The sequence below is a fragment of the Neolamprologus multifasciatus genome, chromosome 14 (genome assembly GCF_963576455.1).
Source record: "Neolamprologus multifasciatus chromosome 14, fNeoMul1.2, whole genome shotgun sequence".
NCBI lineage: Eukaryota > Metazoa > Chordata > Actinopteri > Cichliformes > Cichlidae > Neolamprologus > Neolamprologus multifasciatus.
The window spans coordinates 33,717,819-33,745,787 of record NC_140452.1 but is presented as its reverse complement, the minus strand read 5'-3'; the positions used below and the strand labels follow the sequence as shown (position 1 = coordinate 33,745,787).

General features: G+C 41.9%; 1 protein-coding gene across 2 annotated transcripts; it reads right to left on the bottom strand.

Moving 5' to 3' along the window:
- Positions 1–27,969, bottom strand: pxylp1 (2-phosphoxylose phosphatase 1). 2 transcript variants are annotated; one of them, XM_085130474.1, is made up of 6 exons: positions 27,835–27,969; positions 23,402–23,560; positions 12,533–12,721; positions 10,934–11,060; positions 1,942–2,081; positions 2–1,831 (listed from the first exon to the last, which is right to left on the bottom strand). In XM_085130474.1, exons 2-6 carry the CDS (start codon positions 23,481–23,483, stop codon positions 804–806), a joined length of 1,566 nt encoding a protein of 521 aa, XP_084986600.1. In that variant the 5' UTR covers positions 23,484–23,560; positions 27,835–27,969; the 3' UTR covers positions 2–803. The 2 variants fall into 2 exon arrangements, with proteins under 2 accessions (XP_084986601.1, XP_084986600.1); XM_085130475.1 differs by lacking the exons at positions 23,402–23,560; positions 27,835–27,969 and adding an exon at positions 14,707–22,004 and having other exon boundaries at positions 1–1,831.

Genomic DNA, 27,969 nt, shown 5'->3' with positions numbered 1-27,969 from the left:
AAAGTAAGATCAGTAAGATTTGTTTATTCAGTATTCAAAATCCAAACCTAATGGGTCATAGCTGAAAAAAGAAAAAAAAAAAACATTAAGAGAACAGAGCATTAAAACACGGCGGCATTTATTTTACTGTTTTACAGTAACGTACGTCTGTTCGGAAAAACGTTTATTAGCCTCAGAAAGACCAAAATGAGAAGAGGAGCGTGATTACTAATAGCACCAAACTGTCACTATTAGAGTACCGCAAACAATTTGAATGAAACCAAGAATAAAAAGACGCACGGCAACGTGTGAGAATGTTACTGCTAAAAACAAAGCCTGCTGCAAAGATTAAATGTTAAAACAAAACTTGGTCATCTTGAGTTCTACAGCTCAAACTAGACCAAAGTTTTGACTAAAATACATTATTATACACAAAATATTCCCATCATAGTATTTCCAGCTTCGATATTCCTCTTTCTTACAGGCATTTGGAAATAATGAAATGTTGCAGTTTCAAGTTGTCGTGGAATGTTGGAATAAAGTGGCTGAGTGCTGTTCAACTTCCCTTGAATTGTTTGTGTTGTACAGATAGAGTTGAGAACAGATCCTTATAAAATGATCGTACGCTTGTACAAAGGTTATAAAGTGAAGGTCATGTTGTGTGTGATTGTGTCACACTTCATGCTCAGAAATGTAAAGGACTATGTTATAAAATGTGGAGACGCTACGAGCAGAGTAAGAGTACGCCGTCTTCAAAACAGGTTCTAAATGAAAGTACAACCATCTGCCATCAAGCTTTACTCAGTCGCCCTCCTCTCCGTCTGTCAACCAGGGCGCCTGTAGCAGGCCTCCTTGTAGGAGGTGGCATTGACAACGCTGAACATGTCTCTCCTAACAAAAGACAGGAAATTTTTCAGAGGGCAGAGAGGCTGGCTGACCTGGCGGTCGTGTGGGCGACAGAAGGTGGTGTGAAATGTCACGTCCTCGCCGTTGTACAGCACCCGGATGAATGTTTCGCTGTATTTGGCCTTTGACTTCTCACCTTTTCCACCTCTCTTTTTTACTTGGCCTTGTATCGTCGGGGGACTTTTCCACAGTTCAAAGACAATTCTTGCTGCAAACCTTGGGAACCGGGCTTCTTCGAGACCCAGGGCACTTAGCAATGGAGCCACTGTGACATCATGGGCTGAAGAGAGAGTGAAGACCTCCTCGCCCCCGGATCGAGGCTGACGACCAGCCTCGCTGCTCTTAGCGATCCGCTCCATCTTGGCAGCGGTTCGGTTGAGGTAGGGATACATCGCCAGGATGGCGTATTTGTGGTACAGCCCCGCTCTCCTCCGGTCCACCTCATCGTCCAGCTGCTGCCGTCGGATCACGGCAAACTGTTCCATAGTCAGGCATCCGCCGGCGCCACTATCCCCTATGGGAACACATGGGAACGAAAGGCCATGGCACAGGTGGCACAGCAGGGAGTCTATGGGGTTTGCAGCTCGGAGCTGCCGAGTGGGAAGACCCAAAGTTCGTGCCATATCCATGTAAGTTCTCTCCAGTTCAGTATCGGCCGCTCTGAGCTGATACTGCCTCCTCTGCTCCTCCTCCAGGTACCTGTTCCTGGCAGGGCAGTCGCAGGCCGAGCTGCAGAACAGCGTGCTCCACTGGTGACGCACGGTCAGCTTCGTCCAATCAAAGTCCGGAAGGAAACCGTAGAGGAAGGCCAGCCCGCTCTGAAGAGTGCGACTCTTCCCTGTGGTCTCCACCCAGATCTGACGGGGCGACCAATCAGAAGGGAAGAGATTGTGTTGTTTGTAGGCGTGGTGGAGGAGCTGCCCATTGCGAAGGTGCTGCACCACACCTGGACAACGATGGGAAAATGAAATGTGGCATGAATGATGTAGAATAAATTATGTGAGTACTCAACACATAACAATGTCTGTAAGGGTTCGGTTCATCTGTTCATGTCACCTGTCTGCGTGAGTTCTCCCATCTCACAGGCACTGTGGCTGGGCAGACGAGGAACCGAGCCCAGAGGTGACTCCCAGTGGCCGCGACCCCCCAGGCCCATGTGATGGATGAAGGAGTCCAGCAGGGGGTGGGAGGGTTTCCTGAGGGTTAGAAGAAAAGACAAGAGGGGTTAAAGATGTAATCCATGGTCTCATGTTCACATAACACAAACTTAAGCCTGCGTTGCTGCTCAGGTGGATGTGGTTTCCCCACACAGATGAAATATGTGACAGCTTGAAAGCTGCTCTTTGTTTCTGAACAGAGATCAGCTTTTTGATTTTAAAGACATCGTTAAATTGATCAGAAGTGTCACAGTTGACAAATGATGATAAATGAGTTTAAATAATTTTAAGATGTCCAATTACAATATTTCCAACTAATCATAATATTTTCAATCATAAGTGACTTTAATGTAACATCTAAATAACCAGGCAGAGCTCCATTCTCAGCAACTCTACACAATACCCGAATCAAGTTCAGTAAAGGCTGACAAACAGTAGTGGAGTATTTGAATGTGATTACTTGTTTCAAATAGTTCTGTTTATAGGTACTTTCGGCTGCTGCCACAAGGGGTCGCCGCAGTGCTGCATGTTTGGATGCCCTTCCTGACACAGCCCCACAGGGGATTTGTGTCTCCAGCTGGAACTGAACCAGCAACCTTCCACTTACCAAGCAAATGTGTACAGCACTATTTGTCAGGACTAATTAATTAAACTGTGCTCAATCTTAAACATTTACTCAGCGTTTTCTTACTAAAGCTGCTTTAAAAAAAAAAAGTCATCCAGTAGATCCACACATGGAATAACCTTTAGCTCATGTCATTACACTATATAACGCAGCATTGCAAAGGCAAACGTTAACTCTCTAAACTGCTTCTAACCTTTCAACAGAACTTCCTGTTCATATTTCAGCTTTAACCACTGGCAGGCAGCTGTGTGACCCCTGAGTGTCTAACCTTTTTGCTAACATGATGTTTGCTCCTTTTAATCCTGCTTATGTTTGTTGTCCACTCAAAAAGATTTTAAATGCATAAAAACTAATACAAATACTCCCTTTTAAATCTTAATGGAAAATCTGACTTACATAATGAATTGTTTATAAAATCCCCAAGGTTAATAATAGAGGTGGGAATCACCATACATCCCACAATAGGATATTATCACAATACTTAACGCACAATACAATATCATTGCAATTTTTTAAAATATTTTGCGATATTCAGATTCTGTACATAAACTTCATCAATATTTGTTTTATCTAATATCAAAGTCTCACACTGAGTCTTTCTCTCATTTCAGTCAGTTTTATTGTTGACAAACTGAACGGTTTGTATTACAGTCTAGTCCAACTTAACTGAATGCAACCATCTGGTACAATTATAGCTATTCTGAACTATGCAATTTGTGGAAACTATGCAGCCCCTTCAGCAACTGAAGAATTTGAAAGTAAATTAAAACAAAATATAATTTTACATTAAATAAAAAAGTTTTAAACTTAATTAAAATAAAACATGTCTTAAATTAAAATAAGTAAACTGTCATGTTTATTGCTGCCATAAAAAAAGTTAAACACATTTGGACAGTGAAGGAATGTCAGGATTCTTGCTCAGAAAAAGGATCAACATGCTCTGAAGTCAGAAAATATCGATTTCTGCTGTCCCTGTATCGATACATTATTGGCAAACAAAATATCACGATACTACACAGTATCTATTTTTTCCCCCACCCCTTGTTAATAAATTAATAGGAATAATACAATAACTAAAGAAAGGTATTTATATAATAATGCTTTTTTCCCCTCAAAACATGAAACACTCGTAAAGCTGAAACATCCATCATTGTTCTCCTTATCAAATTCACAGTCACAGGGTCTCCCTCAGGTGTCATGGGACAAAAGGTTAAGTACACTCTGGACAGGTTGCCAGTCTACCACAGGACCAACACACATCTACGGCTAATTTAGAATCACCAGTTAACCTAACGCGTCTTTGGACTGTGGGAGTCTCCCTGTGGACCCAAGAGAACCAAAGCTGCCATAAGGAGAACATGCAGACTCCACACAGTCCCAGAGGGCCAGTGAATTCAAACCAAGGATCTTCTTGGTGTGCAGTAAAGCTAAAACAGCAAGCCAATGCATCACTTAAGTCTATGTATTGAGGCTTTACAATTTTTATGAAGCCTGTTAGCATTATCCATCCTCTTACACTTATTCAAGTCAGATCCACACCATGGACAGACTGCCACACAGGGCCAACAGAGAGACAGACAACCATTCACACTCACATTCACACCTAACCCCACTAACTGCATGTTAGGAACCTAGAGTACCCAGAGAAAGCCCACTCAGAAATGGGGAACAAATGCAAGCTCCACACAGAAAGGATGGTGCATTCAAACCAGGCCCTGCCAGTATTATGTTTGCATTATATTTTTAAAAAAATGTACAGCGTGCTTCCAAAATGTGAGGATGTTTTTGTATTATACAATTTACATAATCTTATAACATCACACTGGGGTATGAAAAAAATGATGAAATTGTCATTTGCCCTCTTAGAAATCTTAACAAAGCTGATAAGATAACCTGTAACGAAAATAATCATCAGTCACAGCATGTGGTGCCACTCCCCACATTCACCACCAGGTGTCTCTCCCGCACAACACTGCTCTGCAGCAGCAGCACTGTTCAATATGTGTGGGAGGCAATACGGGAAATGGAGATATAAAAAGATGAAAGAATTTGTTGCCTTGGGAGAAATGCACACATGTACACATGCACAAAGCCTAACACCCACTCAAGCACGTATACAAGCACGCACAAACACGTAGGGATGAGGGCAGCGAGAGGAGCAATCCAAGTTGTAGTAGATTAGAGATGATTGAAGATTACAGTTCAATATAACAAATCTGAGGGAGCTGCAGTTCAGTTCACTCAGATTAAAACGGGTCATGCGCACATACACAGTTTCCATAGTGATTACATACTGGTTCAGGAATGAGCCGTTTTAGGAAAAAACAACAACAACACACACGCAGACAGAGCCGTCATCACCCTTAAATCATGCCTGTGATTGTTGTGACGCAGCTCTACAGCCAGCAGCTACATTACAAAGGACAATTGCATGATGACAATGGGTAGTTTGTGCTTTTTATGCCAAAACAAAGGCTTCACAGCATTAAACTCTTAGTTTTTTAATCATTATTGCCTTTTCCTATCATGCTGCATCAGCAGCTGTTGTCACCATTTAACCAAACCTTTCTCTGCATTATCACAAGTTAATGCTCCCTTAAACGACACTGAATATGTGCTATTCAGTGCCCACAAGTGCTCCAGTTCGGTGCCATCAACTGATGACTTTGCTTTAGGGAGTTTGAGACAATTCGCATTTTAATTGGCTACACTGGGAGACTGGATGTCAGCGGATGGGGACACTAGTGCAGACAAAGAGCCAGCCAGGCTGTCTATTAGGCTGATTGTTGCTAACCAAAGATTATGCAGCCCAATTACATTAAGCAGGGATTATTATCACTGAATGGGATGGAGGGAAAGATTAGTGTGGCTGGATGGAGAGATGAGGAAAGAAGAGGTAGCATGAGAGGAGGGGGTGGGGTAAATAAAAAAGGGAATGAGATGGTGTGGTCAAAGCTGGGATGAAAGCAAATCGGATGACTGGTTCAGGGAGACAAAAACCTGGACAAAGACTGCATTGGTAGAAGAAGAAAAAGCAGAAGAAGAAGAGAAGAGATGTTCCCTGATGAAAGAGCTCAGTTAACCACAGACGGAGACAGTGGGTCGACAAGCTGGTGCCAGGGTACACACACAGACGTGCACACACACAAGGACACACACTGCTGAGCTCTCTGTAAGGATCCTGCCCTGGGCATATGCTAGTTGAGATCCCTGTAATTACATGCTGGTCTAAATAAAAACAGAACTACCTATGTTATTACCAGAATAAACCAAGACACACAACAGACAAACACAAATGCATTTCAGCTAGGTTATGAATCTTTCTGAGATCTACACCTGAAAAGAATTTTGAAGTGGTGACCAACCAAGCAGCAATGTTTGGGACCGAAGCCAACAAGGAAGTGTCCACCAACCCCCTGAAACCAAGCTGAAGTTGGAGTTTGCTTCACAAGTGGATCAATCCCCATGACCTCTTAGGTTAAAAATCCCAAAATTCAGCCATAAAAATGTCATGTTTACAACATGGTTTTAATTTAAACCATGTTGTAAACGTGAGAAAATGTTAGCGTGACTATGAGTGCGAATGGTTTTCTGTGTCTACGTGTTAGCTCTGCGACAGACTGACGACCTGTACCCCGCCTCTGGCCCTAAGACAGCTGGGATAGGCTCCAGCGCACCCCACAACCCTGAAAAGGATAAGCGGAAGCAAATGGATGGATGGAGTATTTATTCATAAATCTTTAACAGATGAGATATTTCAGTTGGGACTAAATAGACTGAGGACTGACACTGAAAACATGGCCATCAAAAATGAAACACACTGTCATGATGATCATTTAGTTACAGCCAAAAATGAAAAGAGGTGAGTGTTTACACAGGATATTAACGGGGATGGCACTGACAGAGATCCAAAATGTGTGGCGACAGAAGAGCAAGTTGATGGTTCAGCTAAAAATATATAAGCATTAAAATGCCCCTTATAGTGCTGAACTTTGCACAGCACGATCTATTTCCCCACAAAGTAATCCTGCATAAATAAAACTGAGGAAACTCATATTATTGTAGCCTAGACCTTTTAAATAATGCCCACTCTCAATCAAAGGGTTGTTATCAGCAAACTCAGCATGGTTAGGAAACCTGTCCATTCTCAGCTTATCAGGTTTCACATGCTGGACTTTATCATATTCTGTGGTGTTCCTGGGCAGCCTGAGCGGCACCGTGGAATTATGGACATAAGAGAGAAGCACTGCATCCATAAGAAGTTGTTCCTGGGCCTGTAAAGTGTTGTCACTGGCTGCTATATCACACTGGGCGAAGATAAGAACCAGGCAGTTTTGTGCAGGCTTCTCTGTACATAACTTTACATTTAAAGAGCTTCTATCTCAGTCTGCTGGTATGTATACATGCAGTGCGTGAAACCTTTTCTGTTTTTTAGTTGCTCCTCTGTGAATATGTATTTGCAAAGTAGCTTTGATGATTCTGTAGCAAAGAACCAGTCATCCTCCTGCTTAGAGTGGTCCTGCAGCTCACAGCAGCTCACAAGATCAGAAGGACTAACCATCTGCAATCCAAGACTGGAGGTGGAGAAAAATCAAGAGAGATCCACTCAGAGGGGTGAAACTGAATGATACAGAGGACCTCAAAACAGCAAAACGCACAGCACTGCAGCCGGCAGGGAGAATGTGACGTGATGTAATGAGACAGGAAGAGACAGGAAGAGTCAGGACCAGTTGGTCAGCAGCAAAACAAGAAGAGTGGGGATGCTCTCAGACCGATAAACACGAAGATAATGGGACACTTCCGTGTTGGTAGTAGTATTATAGTACAAGACTGAGTATTGTGAGTTTTTGCACAATACACAGGCTTTTGCACATTTCTAATTGCACTGTTGTGACTGCACTGTCTTGTGTCTGTATCGCTCTGTTCTGTCTGGTGTTGCACCATCTTTGGGGGGTTTTTTGCAATTTTTGAACATTGCACTTTATGTAGTCCTGTGTTGACTGTCTGTTATATGTCATATGTAGCACCGTGGTCTTAGAGGAACGTTTCACTGTGTACTGTACCACTGCAGACGGTTGGACTAACAATGAACGGAAGTCAGGGTAGTGGCGCAATTTGAGATATTTAGCAAGTTGAGTCTTGAATACAAATAACACTAAATTCTTCCACAGTGAAGGCAGTTCAACACCAAACAAGAAGACAACGCATCAAATCCAAAATCTGCTGCTATATGCCAGTGTGGTGTGAATAAGGCACGGCGGGTCCAGGGATCAGCGTTTTGAGACATTTTATTTACAAGACCTCACACCACCACCCGCAATCCCTGAGTCCTTGTGTTTTTAAACTTGGTGGACGTGATTAAGGATGCCGTGCAGGTGCGTCCGCCCTCCCTGCACGGCCCTGCAGGCCACGCCCCACCACATACCCCCATCGCCCAACTGAGGCCGGGGAGCCATCCGGCCGAACCTACTCCCCCCACCGCGAGCGGGAGAGGGGATCAGCCCGGACCGTCGGCACCCCCGGGCCCTGGCCTAGCGAGAGGGAGGTGTCTGTTCTGGTGGTCGCCCACGTATCCAATGGCAGCCCCGGAGATGGACCGGAGGCCACCCATGTGGCAAGCAGCGGCGCAGCCGGCGTGACCTTGAGCCAGGGCTCATGGGCAGCTGGGCAGGCATCCAGCACGCCGAACCACACCACACGCCGGCCTCTGGTGGAGGCGAGGCCGCTCTGCTCCGCCCGCCGACCTAGGGCTCCGGTGGCGCGGACTCCCCTTGCACGGGCACCTCCGACTTATCCCGCGGCTCCTCGGGCGCCGCCTCCGCCGCTGCCTCTCCCGGCTGGAGCGGCTCCTCGGGCGCCGCCTCCGCTGCCGCCGCCTCAAGCAGCCCCTCGCGTGGCTCCTCCGTCACCACCCGCGGCTCCTCTCCCTCCAGCCGGCGCAGACCCTCGCCCGCCTCGTCCTCCACCTCCGATTGGAGCGGCTCCTCCTGGGCTGTTCCTCCTCCTCCGGCAGGCTCGGACCCCCGCGTGACTCGTCCACCACCTTCGGCTGCCGAGATGCCTCCACCGCTTTACCACCGTCAGTATACCCCGGTGGGGGTGGCGGCGTCGAGGTCGCCCAGGCCTGGAGCAGCGCTGCCAGCTCCGCCATCTTCCCCAGGTGGCGTTCGCTCTCCTTCCGCAGCTCTTCCTGTTGGCGACGCACCTCCACCGCCTGCTCCCGCTGGGTGGCCGCTATTTCGACCACCATCTGAGCCAGCTCCTCCCTTCCCTGGCTCTGGTAAGGATCCACCATGCCGCCTCCTGGGTTTCGGCACCAGTGTGGTGCGAATAAGGCACGGCGGGTCCAGGGATCAGCGTTTTGAGACATTTTATTTACAACACCTCACACCACCACCCGCAACCCCTGAGTCCTCGTGTTTTTAAACTTGGTGGACGTGATTAAGGATGCCGTGCAGGTGCGTCCGCCCTCCCTGCACGGCCCCGCAGGCCACGCCCCACCACAGCCAGCTTTGCTATGGGCATGGCCATATTACTAAGATGATGTGACATGATATGACAAGGCTTTTTAAATATATTTTTACTTTTAAAATACTTGTCACAACTAGTCATGGATTACGGTTTATGCTCTGCCCGACTCTGCTTAGATCAGCTGGTTGTTGATTTTGTAGAGTTGCCAACAGGGAAGTCCTGCCTCTGAAGGACAAACTCCAATAACCTGTGGAAGGGTGTTTCCTCCATCTCTTCTTTACTCATTTTAAATTTCACTTTAGACACAAATAAAAATAACAAATAAATATATAATCAAATAACAAATATTGGCTGATATATGTGGCTCTACATATCTTTGTGAATGAACTTATTTGGTAAAAATACAATCTAAGTAGAGAACTACTTTATTAAAGACAAAGCAAAAAGTCAATATTCAGTAATAAGCACTAAAAACAAATTGCCACTCCGCCTGATGGGAACGCTGTTATTCTGTATCTCATTGTACAACCGTATAGTCACAATAAAGGCATTCTATTCTATTCTATTCTATTCCTGCAGGTACTTGATCATAAACCACCTAAAACCAGAGTGACACTTTATATTTAATAATCAAATGTTCATTGCATATCAGCTGCAACTAACTGATCTGAAATGCAACCATTTGTTTCAGCCTGAGAGATTGGCATGTGGCCTGCACTGTCCAGATGTGCAGAGCTGATGTTGCTGCTTTAAAGCTTGGTGCAGAATTAAGTTAAGAAGTGACTGAATCTGAAGCCAGGTACACAGCCCAAACACAGGACCGGTCACAGAGAATTTATTGACCATATGGTCCAAAATCCCACAGAGTGTGAGTGCACAAAACCCATCTGACCGAATAACAAGAAAAACTGCCATAGCAACGTGCATTTGCAATAACTGAAGTGAACACAACCACACAGAAGCAGACCTCTTCTGAAGCTCAAGCACAGGGGCAAGCTGGCTTTTAATAACTTCCTATCAGGAAGTCTTGTCTAGCCCCTCTTGACTGAGCTGCAGAGCCGGGAAGAGCAGACACACTGTAAAGTCTGGAGAATGGAGCATAATGAATAAAGGAAGATAACAATATTAATTTCTGTGTGTGTGTGTGTGTGTATGTGTGCGTGCTTCCACGCATTTCTATAGGGAGTTTCTGTCCTGCCGCCTGCAATCGCTGGAAAACCAAGCGACTGTCTGGGGTATTCATATGTTTAATGCTTATACAGGTCCTGATTTACCAAGTGTGATGCAAATTAATTGCTGTGAGGCTCTTGAACATCACACAAAAAGAATCTAAAGCTGCTTTCTCATTGAGCTCATTTTCTGACAGCTGTTATCTAGCCAGCAGTTTTTGTAGGAGGATATCAAAGCCTGGTTCAGTAATTGGTGTCTCACTCTCTCCCACTTCCCATCAGGTCTTCCTGCCAACCATTAGACAAAAGGGGGCCAGAGTTCATAGCTGGGAGATAGTTACTGCTAAGGAAGCACTATTCTCCGATCTGGTTTAATTAAAACAGTGGGCACAAAGCCTTCATTTTCACACTGTAGAAACCAATGTAACACTTTAGCTATGCCACTCATGCTCTTGCCCTTCTGTTAAAAGAGTAAAACACCACACTAATAAGCTTCCGCTACACTTTTAGATCAGTCCAGAAAACATTTCTTGAGGTTTATTGTAGCATCATGTTAGAATAAGAATGTGATTAATGAAAAATGCTGCAGGTTGTATTTGTTCATCTAATGGGAAACGTGGGTGTACCTGCTAGTGGACAGGGTGCAGTCAATGGCGGGTCGCTTGGTCTTGGGAATGGAATAAAGCGGATAGCGATCACCATGGCGAATCATCACATGGACAGACAGCAGCTTGTAGTCAGCAGGACTGTGACCTGTCAGAGGAGACCATCTTCAGCAATGTTCCAATGCATGCGGTGGAAAAAGGCACCACTTTATTATTCACCATTATTCTCCCTTTTGTTAGCAGATATCAGATTACTTATCCAAGCATCAAGACTGTGGTTAGATTAGGATGTAGCAGGCATATGATGATAAGAAATTAGAGCAGGTATGTTCATTTCTTTCTATCAACAATGCAATCACTTTACAAAGTGTGACTCTTAGCAACAAGTACATCGAATTATCTCCCGTAGAGTTTCTGGCAATCTCCACAGAGCTGTTTCCCCAACTATCACTCAGTTGTTTTTGTTATATAGTCCAACATGTACTCATTCTGACACACAAGGGAGAAATATTTTCAGTTTTAAAGTTCTCATAAATTCACTGTTTTAACCTAGTACCAAATGGAAGGCAGAGATAGTTAGCATATAGTGCACATTTGCAAATGTAAAAAACTATACAAAAAATATCACAAGATTTGAGACAATTTGAAGCAAAAGTGCTCTGCTCGGGGCATCAACTAAGGCTGGAGTTGGCAGCAACATGAGACACATCAAAGAAATTGGAGCACTGACTGTGAGTGCATGACTGTGAGTGTAAGTGAGTTATTTAAAAGTCAAATCAGAAGATAGGAGATGCAGGGAAATGAGTGTGTGTCCTTGGGAACATTACACCACCTAAAAACAAAAAAACCACCACTGCGCATGTCAATAACTTTGGATGCCCAGAGTCTGTCAAATCTAGCTTTATGCCACAGATGCTATAAATCAACACAATTATAAGTAGCAAAAATACTTTTTATGTTTCCGTAATGGTCGATCCACAGGTATGTGTGGAAAAAAGAAAAATATAAAAAAGAACATTAATTTTTGATTAAGATGCAAAATTACACTTATTTACTTGCATACCAAACAGGAAAATCAGTATTTAGTGATTGTCAAGTGTCTGTTATGTACCTAATGAATAACAACGTATGTTCTTGTTTTAAACAAGTTTTTGGGGAGATTTAAAAAAAAAAAAAAAAAAAGATTTATTATTTCTTGTTCTTATGACAGGTGGTCTAATAAATCTAAATGATGAACGTGATTTATTTTCCTCCGGTGAGAGAAACTACCACGCAGTAAATTAGCGGTTGCTTGTGTAACTCATCTCAAGCAGTGCAGGATATTTGTATGGTTGCCTCAGGCTAGAAACAGAGCTGTGCTGTAGTGAGATGGAGCTGCAGCATTACAGATGATGCAGTCCAGGAGAAGTGACGTCTCCAAAAATAACACATCCCTCGTGCGCTGACACACTAAAGCTGACATTATTACTAAATTAAGCATTTTTTGTGCTGTCCATCAAATCTGCTACTGACTCATGCAAAGAGAGAGTCGGCCTCAAGAATATGTCTCTCATATAACCAAACTCACAATCACACACAGCATTAAGTTTGGTTTTTTTTGTGTCACTGTGCAGGTCTCACCCTCCCAGGCCTGTTCAGTGCGGTTGGGAATGTTGCAGTACCCATAAGCCTCAAATATGGGGTTGGGCTCCTGGGTGTGAGGCTGTGGGAACACTCGCTTTCTGCTCTTCCCCACAGCCACCCCGATACCTCCATCCGGAGCATGGAAAGGGCGCTCCTCCACTATCGGTGTGGTGGGGATCAGGTTCACTGTGGAGAAACAAAGTGGCATGAGAACAGGTAGAAATACAGTATAAATATGTTTTTTAAGTTAAAAGTAAAGGTAGAAAGAGAAATGAAAGAATTAGGAAAACTAAAAAACATCAATCTAAAGCATCATAGTGAGCAGCTTCACTGGCTTAGAACTCTAAATAGTACTGTTTTGTCTTCTGCCCAGGGATCAACATGGGACTTTACCATTTCATTAATGTGTGTACAACATTTCAAGTGTTTTCCATAAAACTGGATTCTATTTTTGGATCTATATTTTTGACTGGATCTATATTTTTGGCAGTAGCTGGGGTGGACATGCTTACGTGGGTCCCTGCAGGATGTGGGTATTTCTTGTAAAGCCAACTTTATGATATCAATTATGCTCACAACAGTAAACTGGTCCTGCCAGCTGACAGGGAAATATATAGTGCTGAACACGGTGCCATCATGGTACCTTCTTATAATAGTAATAATAATAAGATGGAGTCTAAAACCTGGCAGCACAAGTTTCAAAAGGTTTTCATCTAATGGTAAATAGAGGAGAAAAGTAAAACCACAAAATAATGGAGTAGCGAGACACAGACATCTGAGAAAATCATTTCCATCTCAGTTCATCTCCATGTCAACAGCTCTGTATCCTAAAACCCCCTCACTGCCACCACAGTGTTGCCTAGGCACTGGCTGACCTGTGAACCCGAGGAGAAATGGTCCAAAGAGAGCGGAGCGGCAGTGGGAACTGGAAGGATCATTTAAACGGATCCAACCCTGAAGAAAAAGAGGCTGAACCCACACACACACACACACACACACACACACAAAATCCAGGCTGGCAAGTCAACTGTGTAAACATTTCATCCTGCTGCAGAGAAGAAAAAGAGAGGCCCACTGTCTGCCTCATCATAAAAGACCTAATGAGTTTTTATTTCTCAGAGTGAAATGACTGAAAACAACAACAAAGTGTAAATAATGTTACACAGCGCCTTGTCTCCAGCGGGGCTCATCAAGACCGCACAGTTTGCTCAAATATTTACTTCTGTTTGTACTTCACACTAGTATTTACACCATTTTTTATAGAGTAACTTCAGATTGACTTATGCCTGCTTTATATTTTACCATAATACCTTTAAACCCTGAGAAAGCCCTCTGAATTTCCACTTTATTGAAATGTACTACACAAATGAACTGCCTTGCACTTTTGCTCCAAGGATCATGTTTTCCATTTGTTTAACTGCCACATGCATTGTGAGCCGTCTGTGAAAGACTCCATACTTTCTAACGCTCTGAAAGGACAGTAAATATCCTCATGGCCCATCAATGTAACCATTGTGCATATATGCAAAATTAAATCTTGCCTATTACTTTAACCTGATTTAAATAATCCTTTAAAGGCATTTATCAATTGGAAAGACCCAGACTGTTGCTGCTTCCAGCTATTCAAATGTGAGCTTTGGCTGCTGTTTTAAAGCGCCTGAGCTTTTGCTTTTAGGATCCAAACTCTGACTCGCAACATCAGTATCTTTTAAATCCCTTTTTTTCTGTTTTACTTTGGTCCATGTGCATTATGAGTTTTCCACTCAGTCAGGTTTAGAAGTAAATAATATCAAAAGGAAAACACAATAGTTCATTCAATAAATATTTAAAAAGTGAGACAAACAGCTCTGCTTTTAGTAAAAGTAGCTGAATGGAGCCATATCTCACATCTCCCTCAGCAGCACAACAATATTATCACACACAATCTGTGCAGCTGATGTACGTAAAGCACAACCTGTCACAGGTGTTTGTCAATGCTTCTTAACAGGTTTGTCATGATAATCAAGAATTGTAGTACACAAATACTAGAAAAGCTGGTAGACTTTTAGAACATAGAACAAGCAAGAACATCTAAGAACAGTTATTTACCAAGACAAAGCCTGATGTCTTTGTCTTGGTAAATAAAAAATGAAAGTCTTCATGAAAAGTTTTGAATTTGGACATAAACTCACCACAAATGAGAAAAACGACAAGCTGAGCGACACGAGTGGAGAGCATTTTGACGACCGTTCAGTAGCTCGAGGTCTGACTGCACACACTGGAGCTCATTCATTACCATAACTTGTCCTCCTCCACTCACTGTGCCCCATACACTGCTATCCCCCCTCCACCACCACCTCCCAGCAACAAACACACACACACACACACACATACACACACACACACACAAGTCTGCCTGGACAAACCAAACGTTTGGAGGCCAGTTCAGTCACAGTTGCCTCCACAATGGGGCTTTTGTTACTCCCTGCCCGACACTGTCACGTGCATACACAGAAACGGCAAACAGAGCATTACGCACACGGGACAACAAATTCATGCAGACATGCTAAATGTGGCTCGATTAACATGCCTTCCAAGTATCCTTCCACCTCCATCAGACCTGAGAAGAGGGCTACCTGAGTGTTTTCAGCAAAGGTGACAGCATGCAAACATTCATGCATCCTGACTCACAAACTCAAAGCTAAACAGTCTGCCCTGTTAATTCTCCCACCTCTGAGTATGTGTGAGGCCATCATTATAAACACGCAGCCTGATTTTTACCTCAAGGCAAACAGGCGGCTCTGCCTCAGAAATGCACACAAACACATCTGTGTCAAGTCGAGCACCGCTGCGATTATGGAAGTATAAAGATACTCAGAGCATGTGGCTTGGCCTCAAATTAAGAAGGTGGGTGCCCACTTATAGTACCCAACTTGAGAGCACACTGTACTGTCAGCACTGCTGTAACCAAAGCCCAGTGGAAAAGATGGAGCAAATATTGACTCATAGTACAGACATAACGAGCAGCTGCAGGCAGCCAGGACTTGTTGCATCCTCACCTTATGTCTAGTGAACGCGAATGGAACAACTCGTAACAGAAAAGCTCATCAAGAATGAAATCATTCACAGCTGGAGGAGGCAGCGCTATGCGGCTTTACAAACAATCCACCGGGACGAAACAGATTAACATCCTCGTGGTTCGCATTTCATTAATCACTAATGGTCAGTGTTACAGCAAAAGCGCCCATAAGCTCCTGATTGCCCCCGATATAGATCTGAGTCTTTTAATACCCGGTATCTGGTCGGATTTATTTTGTCATTAGGGTGGCACAGCAGCTCTTTGGTTAGAATCATTATATAAATGTTAGTGGAAACTGAACCATCTGGAGAAAACAAAGAGAAAACATGGAAATGCTAAATCATAGTTAAATGCAAATATGAGTGTTAGGTTTCTACTCCACCTACGGTCTGGTTTAGCTGGCCTTGGGGATGCAAGACCCTAAGGCCAATCATCAAAATCATCAGGATACCTCATTTGATCTCTTACATCCACCTCTGTCAGCTAAATCCTAGAAAGAGTTCAGGGCTGCAGGACAAAATGCATGTCCATGTCTGCAGCATCTACATTAAACATCAATACCAACAACCTAATCAGCTTAGTTTTGTACTTAGGTTATGCCATTAGCATGCCATGCACAGCTGCCATGTCCTAGCAACTGAACCACACTGATGATTTGCTGGATGATTTTTATGACCGTCACAGTTCAAAAGCTCTAAATGAATCTGCATGGTTAAAAGATTTACCAGAAAAAAATTAGGCTATGCATGCACAAGACTCTGATTTATGTATTTACAATTTATGATAAAAATCACATGTAATGTATACTACTCACTGAGATTGGACTACTTTGACTTCACAGGACAATAACTGCAGCACCTGTGGCAATTTTTACTCTTCCTTAAGTGTGTTAACACATGGGCAAAAAGCCCCCCAGGTCATAAACCATATGAAACACACAGGTAATATAAAGCGTGGTAATCTGTCAGTGTGCTACGCCTATGACAGTCTGGCACCGTTCCAGAAGCCTTCATTTTGCCAAATGCATGCTGGGATGCATTTCAGCTCATACATCCTGGCATAAAATAAGCACTAGAGAAAGCTGATGGATAGAGTGAGGGAATATTCTCATTCTATCTTCCAGCTAATATGTCTGAACAGTGCAGACAGTTAGTCTACAACAGGCCACTTTAATAATTAGTGAAGCCATTTAATTTAGTATGCTTGACAGTTGAATAGCTTTGCATTAAAAATGTAGGCTGCACCACAATTTGTCTTTAATGCATATCTATACTACACTAGGTCTATTCGTATCGTGCTCTGCAGTGTTTTGAGCTGTTTTGTTGAGGATGAGTAATAGCGTCTGAATGTTGGCAGGAAAGGCTGAACATCTTCTCTAAAGTCATATTTTCAATACCCGTCTAAATGTTGTTTGTCATGCATTTGCAGCAAGCTGACTCTTACTCTGAAATCCAATCTCATCAAAATACATCAGCCTGTTTTACTTCAAGCGACTAAACAACCCCACAGCAAACACTCACAAACACCACATCCGTATGTTCCGTATTTTCTATCCACCCAATGTAATGAATGTTTTTAAGGGCAACACCTGTATTTGATGGGCTCTTACTATCAGTAAAGGCTGGTCTCAGTTGAGCCTTGTGAGATTATTATATTATCTTATGCCACGTTATACCCCTAATTAAAGACTGAAATCATTATGTAGTTTTAGGTTGCATTTAACTCTTGACTTAGAAGAAGGTGACAACTATTAGATTTATTAGACTGATTTGTATTACATTAGACTGCTGATTTATTGTGAATGAATTACATTGTTTTATGATGCATTATACTGCTGATTTATAAGAAATACTGTTTTCAGAGAATCATGGCCTTATTTGTCTGATTAGAAAAGAACAGAACATACTGCACAGGAAGCCAAGGTCATAACTTAGGCTCACTGAGAGAGAAAGAATGTGGATGTTTAGGTTTTATGACTTTGGAGGGAAGCTGAAGCTATAAGAATGTGAGAAACTGTCAGACACTTCAAGATCTGGCGGACACCCTCCTGTCCACATCTCCCGTTCGGATGCTCAAAGTGTTGTATGGAATAAAGAGATTGTTGATTGAGTATTTATACACCGAGTGTTGTTCTTCCTTCAGCCCAAAGATGAAAGAATTGGGGTATTTAACAGCCTATAGAAGATGGGAGTCAAACATAAGGCCTGGGGGCCAGAATTGGCCTGACAAAGACTGGACTGCTTTGAAAAATGTGAATGAGGGCAAACATTTGACACTTTTTACTGTATTTTCACAAGTGTTACAGCTTCTCCTACTTATAAAAACCGCTCGGATGACCATAGTACACCAAAGTAATAAATAAACAATTAAATGACATAAAAGTTCCTGTTTTTTCAGTCTATATTTTATAACATGTATATACTACTATCTTATATTAACACATCACTAGGATTAAATTGCAGAGAAACCTCTGTAGAATGACAGAAAGGGAAGTTTCACTGGGCTGACCCACTTAAGATTAAAGTGGGTAATGTAAAAGCAGTTTGACATTCCTGCTACAGAGGAATGATGCCTACTCTGTCCACGGTCTATCAATGCTGGGTGTTTTGGACACTCGGGTAGGATACACTCTAGGATAGAGTGACTTTTGCTGTAACAATTGTTGTACTTTGGCATAAAAAGCCAGCGTCTATATGCCCCCCAGACGTCTATAGATACATTCAGTTACGCACCTTGTGGTCATATCCAATGACTTCTTTATAATACATGTTGAAAGCCTATAACCAATTGACAATAATGAACATAAAGGGCAGGTGAACAAGCTGTTATAAAGGGGAAAACTATTCAAAGAGGCCAAGTCTGTTAACTTGCTTTTATTTTTTCTTCTGCGTTACCTTCATTTTTCAGCTCTGGAGGGCGTCACTTGTTATAAACCAATAACAGAGCCTCTGAAAACCAACTGTGTCTAGAATAAGCAGAAGAAAAGTGTGGAATGTGTGTCTCCAGAGATGCCCATACTGTAAGATATCATCATGTGGATGCAAATGATATGGTCCGAAACTTTAGCTGCATTGTGTTCAGTCATAGTGTAATGTGCATGTGATATCACAGAGATGGTATCGCTTCATACAGGCTTCATTCATAAAATGTGCAGGTGAAGAGATAAACTGTCTATGGGAAACTTCTTTACATGATGATAAAAATGACAATGTTGCTAACAGCATTCTTTGGTCTACTAATAAAAGTGCGAGCTTTGCAGATGCTGCTGTTAGTAATGTTTAATTACCGACTCCATTACTGATGTTTGTTTTGGGGAGGTTGCATTTCAATTATGATTTCCAGCAGAAGAAAGACTTTTACTTTTTTGCAAGCTTTTCTTACACCACAAAAGGTAATGCAACTGTATTCATACAGCCATGACTTCCACTCTATTTGTTCTGTTTTCCTTCTCAGGGAATGATGATCAGCAGGTTACCATAGCAAAAGGGCAACGCTTTTATATAGTGCAAGAAAAACAGAAGACCACGAACAGAGCCTTGAGCCACACCATATTTAACCTTAAAGAATTAAGATGTAGGCTAGCAGTTCTAACATTTCTAAACGAGAGCCAGACCACATATTTTTTCAGCTGGTTTCCAGCTAAGAGGATACCGAGATTGATGGTGTTGAAAACCACACTAAGACTCATGAACGATGGAGACTGTTTCCTGCTTTGGTGAGCTTTGCTCCAGCAACTCTGGAAATGGACTGAAATGACACAATTCTTGTTGCACATTTGGGCTAATAATGGCTGGAAAATAATTATTTGGAGAATAAATATAAAAAGAACAAAAAGATAGACAATGCTTTAATTATAGACGCTGGATGAAGGTGTAGTTTCTTAAGTGGAACTTCAATGGCCACAGAAATTAAAGAGCAGAATCAGCTGTTCAGAAATGTTCAGAAAGCCAAGTGGGCCGTTGAGTACAATCCCTTCCACAAGATTTTTTTTCCATAGCACTTTCACTGCATGTACTGGTAGCTCAAAAGCATATCCAGATTTTGCTCAGACACCATCACTGTCGCTGGTAGTGACTGCAAGGGAAGGAATGTGAGAAATGTGGAGAGAGGAATTTGACATGTGCTTGGAGGTATGCCTATTAAATACTTAAGGACACTCATTGGTAGATTATCATTTCCAAAGTAAAAAAAAAAAAAAAAAAAAAAAAAGTTAAGTGATGCCCGTGCCTGTTAAAACACTGAAAAGAAGCTTTTGGTCTTTTTTGATCTGTCCAAACAGCACTTTGTTTGAAGGGTATACTTATGGGACTTGCTTTTATCGTTGTGTAAACCTCACAGACAACCTGCCTTTCTTCTTCTTTTATATCCTCCCATGGCAGTCCTCTCTCACAGAATCTGACACTCTAGAAGTGCTTGACTCTCACAAAGTTCTGCATCACTTTTACTTTCGCTGCTTACATCTCAAAATAGATTACTCTCAGTTCTCTGGAGTGCCCCAGAACACTGTCATCACCGTCCTCTGGGAGTTCCCTGTCAGTCCCTTCCCCTACCTTTGCCTGCCCTGCTCTAAAGCATGTATTGGTTTTAATTTGAGGTAGTCTGGAGCCAGACAGGCTCATTTACTCATCAATAATCCTCGGTCACTCTGTCTCTCACCGTAATGGTCAACAAACAACAATAAAAATAAGGATGGGCTTTTTCTTAAAAGCAGGCTGGGGGTAAGAAGGAAGAGCAGCACTGGAGCAGATGAACAGGCTACCGAGCAATAGCAGAAAAGTGGAACAAAAACAGAAGCTGTCCATCTATTAAACATGAGGAGAAAATCCCTCATGCTTTCCTACCATGCTTTTTCTGGATAATGGCTCAATTCTTTTTCTATTTGTGATGAATAAATGATGACAGCAACTTTTCCTCAGCAGTATTACTGATCAAAAAAAGGTTTGTGAGGGCAGTTTTAAACATAAACAGTGCTCTTGGGAGGATTGCTACTTGTGAGCTTAACTACAGGTCTTTTTTTTTCCCAGACTGTGTTTTGCTGCACTCCTCCCAACTATAACGCTGCTGTAATTTGTGCTTTGTCTATCTTTGTCTTGGTGGTTGTCTTTCCTCTGGTCTCCATGGCATGCTTTGTTCTTTCCCAGTAATCTGGCACATCTGCACAAGCACCATAGCACTGTATAGTTTACAAATTCAACCATTCATTTGACTGCTATAAGACTAAGCCATGGATATGCTGGTAAACCAGTTAGCCTGACATACTTTAGACTGCTGATTGATCTTAATAGTTCTAGTTAGCTATCTGAGGAGTTTGTGGATTTAAGTTGCTGACTTGACCTTCAGTGAGACTCCTGCAGTGAGTCCATGTTTGTATTCCTTCATGTTCAGATCTTTGAAGGTAGCAAGAATGTATCAAAAAGCAGAGACCTGATACTCATGTGTGCCAAGTGTTGTCCAAGACGAATGTCGATTTACCTCTGCACTGCTTCTGGCCAGCTGTTCTGCACTAGTATAAACGTTGGGCTGAACATTATTAGATCGATGTAGCTGGGTGTAGGAATTGCCTGCATTGACTGACTGAATTGTGGGTCACATCTGCAATCCCACACTGAAATTCAAGTCCTGATAAGCCACAAGAACTATCTCTTAGCTAAGACACCAGAGAATTTAATACCGTTAATGAAAAGGACGATATCAAGTAATGAGGACGCCATGAATGTGAAATTCTGGGCTGATCCCAATATTAAATGTACACTGTGTAAAATCTTAGTGACACTTAATGCATAAAGTATCATACGATGTGAGAATGTGGTCAAACTGTTTATCAGAAGATACGTGTGATTTTAGGACACTCAAGCCTAATATTAGCTGGCGTCATGTTAGCCTATAAGCAGTTGTTATTGTTGTTTAGCTGGCTTGTTGTCAGGCGTCCAGAGACAGGAGGGCCACATGCCCAATCTGCTGACCGTATGTAATTATGACAAAATAAGCAAGTATGTTGATGTACGTTTTCATGTGTTACGAGTTCTGAGTTCAGTTCAAGAGATGAAGCTTGAGGTAGAGAGGATGAATTGGACATGAGGAAGGAGAGAAAGCAGTGAAGGAGGCAGATGATGAGGACATGGAAAAAGACATAATGAGAAAATTATACATGTACAAATATTAAACCTTTGAATTAATTAAAAGGCGTATTATGCATGTGCCCGGTCTCTAACCACATAAATAAAACCAGATTAGGGGGAACTTTGATATCCAACTGAGTTACTGTATTCCAGATGGTTGAGCAACATGGTGGTTTCCACAAACTGGTGACCGCTCCTATAGAATTATTCTATTGAAAATATAAGTTAATAAGAATGCATCAGTTTGTTGGAAGACACATTAATCAATGTATATTTATGCTTACAACATTCTTTTTGTCTATCAAAGAACCTCAGCAAATTACTCACTGTACCTTTAAAAAGAAAAAAAGTGTCTTTTTGCTTGTTTAGTTTAGAAAACAAAATGAAATGACCATTATAAAAAATATTCAGCTAAACACTAAATGTCATATCATTTGCTAACACACAGTCAACAAAGCTGATATTGGCTGATATATTAGGCCATCTCCACTTTCTAACATTTTTAAATACACTTTGAGTTATAGAGGGGTGTCTGGCACTTTTACAAACTAGAATATTACAGTCTAGGAGACAAGCATGAGACTGATAGCATGGCACTAATATTAACTTACACAGCAGCTTCCTCCAACATGCTCAACCACTTCTTATTATGTGCGAGAAGGGGAGAGAGGCACAGAAAAACAGTCTGGATTTAAGGCCCCAAAGTGCAATCACTAGATGAGCAAGAGTCACAGCCAGCTTGCTCTTGCATTATTTTCCAAAAGATTAAACTGCAAATTTGTGTCATTCAAGGCAAAATATGAGGAATAATAAAGGAGCAGTAAATGCAGTCATTTCAGCACCCCATCTTACACTTGACTTTTTTTTTTATACGAGGACAAAATGTTAAAACAGCTGATGAAGGACAGCTCAGAAGATTTTAAAGTCCAAAATACCAGCATAATCCTGTGAGTGTGATTTATGGCAGTCTAATCCTATACGCTCGTCCAGACACAAGCTTGCAGTCGCTATTAACACTTGTGCTGCTTCGGGGGTTTTCATGAAGCCAGCGCAAAACAGCTTTGCAATTTGTTCACCACACCCCATCTGCTTCATCAAGCAGCAATATTCCCTTTCTCACCAGCACGACTTGCAAATCACATCCAGAGCGGGGCAAGCTTGTCTCCTTTTACAGAGCGGTGGTTTCCTTGCATTCACTGCGGCCGGCCGGGATATGCTATCTAGACAATACCTGAAGGGGATGCTGAACAATGACTTGATTGAGAAAAGACACAACTGAGTTCACCTAGACATTCCACAGCAGATGTGAGGGCGACAGAGCATCGACAGAGGGCCACTGGTGCTGCTGGTTATTAATAGAGAGTCAATGGGGGATTCTGCTTTGTTTAGATACAAATGGGGTCTCCTGAATGGGACAGCAATGACAGGATATGCATGTGTGAAGACAAAACCACAAGCAGAAGAAAAAAAATAACAGAAGCAACTTAAGAGGAAATAGCAGAAAAAAACACTAGTTTATACCTCAGTGTTTCTTTAATAGCAACAAGAGTTCAAAATAAATTTAAAAAAAAAAAAAACGGTCCATGATCCCGACGCCTCCAAAAAAAAAAAAAACAAATCACTCACTTCACTCATTACATGAATGACCTTTAAAAATCAGACATCACACTTCAAAGACACCATACTTACAGAACTGGAGGCTCAGGCTGAGGATGGCCAGTGCTGCTCCACCTACCACCACCAGGAGGAGGAAGCGGTTACGAGCCAGCATCTTGTCATGTGATCATGTGATTGGTCTGCTGCGCCCCTGTCCGTCAGCCATCCAGACCAAGTCCAATCCCCTGCAATCTGGACACAGAGCCAGGGAATCCATGTCAAACATTATCTTTACCTTTGCCTGACATCCCTGAAAGTTTCATGCAATAAACTTGTTTCTCCTTGTGCTTCACAACATTTCAAATATTTCAAACATATCAGCAGATAAAGGTTTTCCACCCTTTATGTCATGAAATTCACAGATATAATACATTTGCCCATATGAAACAAACGCTGATGAATGGACACCTCACGAAAGCACAGCTGAGCCATTCTGGCACAAGCTCCGGACTGTTTCAGGAGAATCAATTTGAGCGGTGCATCAGATGTGTTGTCTCTGCTGGAAATACTCCAAGCGGTTCAGGCTAACTGGACAGCGTGTGCGGGCGCTGAAAACACCACGTCCACTCGCTTGATGTGAATTTACACCAGACAACCACATCTGTCTGTCACATAGATGTAGTACTAGGACAGAATGAAAACACATTTAACTGTCCAGTGTTCTTGATGTCATGATGCATCTAGTGCTGGTTTGTCATTAATAAATCAGACTTTGGTTGCTGCAGCAGAAAAAAGACAAAGACAAAATTTCATCGCACAAATCAGTGGTGCAGATCTACACTTTGCCTGAAACAGAGCAAAAGTGCAAACTGGTTTGCAAATGCAGGGCATCATTGTCACTTAGAAAGTGTATGAATCAGAATACTTTATTAATCCCGAAGGAAATATGCTTATGCATATTTGCTCTCTAAATTACTTAATGAATATTAAGCTAGTGATGAGCTATATTAATGAGCCTCCCAAGCCATCAGTCCTCTGGCTTATTGCTAGTTACCAGCCAGCGAGCTTGTGTACTTTATTATTTCAGCATATTGAAGATTGCTGTTCTTATTCTGGTCACACTTGGCTTCATTATTTGTTTACAGCACAGCTACAGTTCCAGGTGACTTCAAGTCAAATGGATGTTACATGTCACTGGCCAGCAGCAGCCTTTATTCAGTTTGAATTTTGCTGTAAATGAATATGGATCAGTCAGTATGGAGTAATGCTGCTTTAAATTCTTGATGATTTGGTGGACTACCTCTACTGCATGTGGTTAGGAGACTGAAACAGTGTCTGGTAAACATAGCTGATCCTTTGCTCTGGGTTCAATAACTAAAGAGTTCACCATAAAACCAATGTATTATACTGAAATCTGTGATTATTCATTCTGAATTATACTTAAAAACTGCAATAGGTCATTCAACTAATGAGACTGTTTTAAGGCAAGACTGTAATGTGTAACCACCTAAATTACGGTTTGCAAATTTAAAAATGGTCGACTACCTTTGCAAACAAGATATTCAATTAATATTACTGCAAGGCACTTTTACGCATGGGCATTATGATCAGAGGCTGAGCCCACCTAAAGGTTTCCTGGAATGGCCCCTTTTTTAGGTGATCTTAAAAACAGAAGTATGACATAACTCAGTATGACTGCATTTTAGGGTTGGGGGGGGGATGTCTACTGGATGTTTCGGCATACATACACTTATATTTAATCCAGTGGCGGAGCGGGGAGGGTGGCTTACTGGGCTTAAGCCCGGGTTGTTTTTTCATAAGCCCGGGGTCTTTTGGAGTGTAATTTTTTCATAGTTAGATGCCTGGCTGACAACTGTATAAAACAAAAACTACACACAATATTCGAAGCACATAGTGCACACTGTGGGAATTTACGACTGTGCTTAAATCCCCCCTAATATTGGTATGATCTGAGCTCAGACACTGAGCGAGGGGGCGGGGGGAGCTGCTGCCTGCGAGTGCGCTGTTGGAGAAGCGCAGCCAGGCAAACAGAGGAGAACTGAAGTTTGACCAGGTACCAAAGCAAATCATTCGTACTGTACAAATAATGTAAATATGACGTTGTATCACGAAAGAAACGGATCACTTAACCCATATTACGTTACTTGCTCTTCAAGTGAATCAACAAAAGGCAAAATGAAAAGCCGAACAACAACAATGCTGTTTCTTTAGAGAGTCTTAGCTTACATGTGTGTTTATTTCATATTTTCAGTTGTTTCCCTCCACGGCTAAATAAATCGGTTTCAGTAATGTACTGATATACAAGAATGGACATAAGGGGCTTCTTTCAAAGAAAAAACTCCGGTAATGTTATTTTATATATTATGTTTTGAATGTTGTTTAGTATATTTCTATGAAAAACAAGAGGAATTTCAATATACAGCAGTATAGTCACAGTTGAAGCCAGATATTTACATACACTTTATGGAAAATACAAAAACATTTTTTTAGTGTACAACATCAGTTTAGAGTAAACTTGTTTTGTTTTGGATAAATGAATATTGAAATATCTTTTGAATTAGTTAAATGTCAGAATAAAGAGAGACAGAGCTGTCTATTTTTTATCACTTTCATCAAATTTAGGAGTACATATACACTAAGTTTATTGTTAATTAATAAGAAAACTCCAGATGATTCCATTCTGAACTGAAGAAGCTTCTGATAGGTTAGTAGAGTCCATGTGAGTAAATTGGTGGCACAGCTGTGGATGCATATAAGGCAAAACACAGAGGCTGTTTCTTTGAAATGGGAAAATCGAGAGATGTCAACCAAAACACCAGGAAAAGAATTGTGGAGCTCCATAAGTGTGACTCAATTTGGAATACAATTTGGTGCCATTTATAATTAAGAAATACAGATAGAAAGTTAACAAATATGTTTTTTATATTTATCAATCTAAAAAAATAAACATTTAGTCTGATTTGATGTTACAGTTAAAAAAGTGTTTGTGTTTTTATCTGAAGAGTATGTAAATATCTGGTTTCAACTGTATATTTGATGATGTTGGTGTTTGGCTTGATTGTCAGCACAAAGAGGGAGAGAGAGGAACAGAGAGGGAGAGAGGGAGAGAGAGGAACAGAGAGGGAGAGAGAGGAACAGAGAGGGAGAGAGAGGAACAGAGAGGGAGAGAGGGAGAGAGAGGAACAGAGAGAGGGAGAGAGAGGAACAGAGAGGGAGAGAGAGGAACAGAGAGGGAGAGAGAGGAACAGAGAGGGAGAGAGAGGAACAGAGAGGGAGATGGAGAATGAGGTCAGAACAGAGAGGGAACAAGAGCAGGTGAGAAACACATGTTAGTCAAATGGTTGTTTACTAAAAGTATCATCGGTACTCATGTATCTCGTACCAAGTGTTTCTTTTTAGGTTTGTTATTTTTTCAAATTCTGTATTTATTAAGTTCTGCAGGCTTGTTTGCACAACAAGGCTAAATAATTATATAAACTTTTCTGAATCTAAATAGTGTACTAATAGTGTAGAATTAAAAAATAAGTGTAGTGCAGGTCTATGATGATTTTTAGTGCTACTATCATCTAGTTCTGATTCTGGTTCTGTCTTGGTTAAGTCCTAAGTAGTCCTGATTTTGAACTGTTGTAGTCCTGTTTTAATTCCGGATCTGTTCTGGGTCTGGTTGAATTGGGGTTTAGTCCTCGTGTCTTGATACAGCCCTGATTTTGTTCTGCCTTGCTGCCTAATTAAAAACCTAGTATAAGGTGTCCTGCATATGTGATATATATTTTTTGCTATATGAAGTCATTCTTTTTTTAACAAAACTCAAAACAGAGTCTATTAATCTTTCAGTCATTTCTAACCGCCCCCCTCCAAATCCCACATGCATACTACCCTTTAGGGCTAAGCCCCGGGTGTATCAAATGCCTGCCTCCGCCTCTGATTTAATCCATATGCTTGTTATCTTTTTTTTGTTTTTTTAATGAATAAGGGAGGCCTATTTTAAGTTAACGGGGTGCTACTTTGCACATTGCTTTCACGTGAAACTCAAAGAATCCGAAATAAAGGAGTCAAATAACATTGAGTTATCTGGAGTCACGCTTTAACTAACAGACAAAAAACGGAAGTACTTGAGAGATGCGGGACAGAAGGGTCTGTTAGCGTTAGTTAACTAGTTAGCTAACATTTAGCTAGCTGGCGTTCATTAATCTTTCATGTTGCCTCAGCAGTCCCGCTGACTGACAGCTTTATGGACAATACAGCACTGTTGCCAGTGTTATCAGGGTTACTGTGACTCGACTTCCTTTCACTTTATTCGTCTATACCTGTTGCTTCAAAGCGCTGGAAAAAAGGCAAGTTATCATGTTAAAGCGTAGCTTTGTGTTACCAAGCATGAATACATTAAGTTGCCACATCAACAATCCGACTCGCTGCAAAAAAGACGAACAAGGAAACACTAGTTGCACACTTTCGAACAGCTACAATCATCAACAAATCAATATTTTGTTTTTTGTTTTTCTTACCTGGAAGAACTGCCGCTGTCAGAGCCACGGACAACAGGGTCAAGCACTTGAATCCAGCGCTTCTGTGTCCGCGATACGACTGACTGTGGACAGTGTGAAGAGACCGGCGTCGAGTCAGAGACGATGTACAGCACG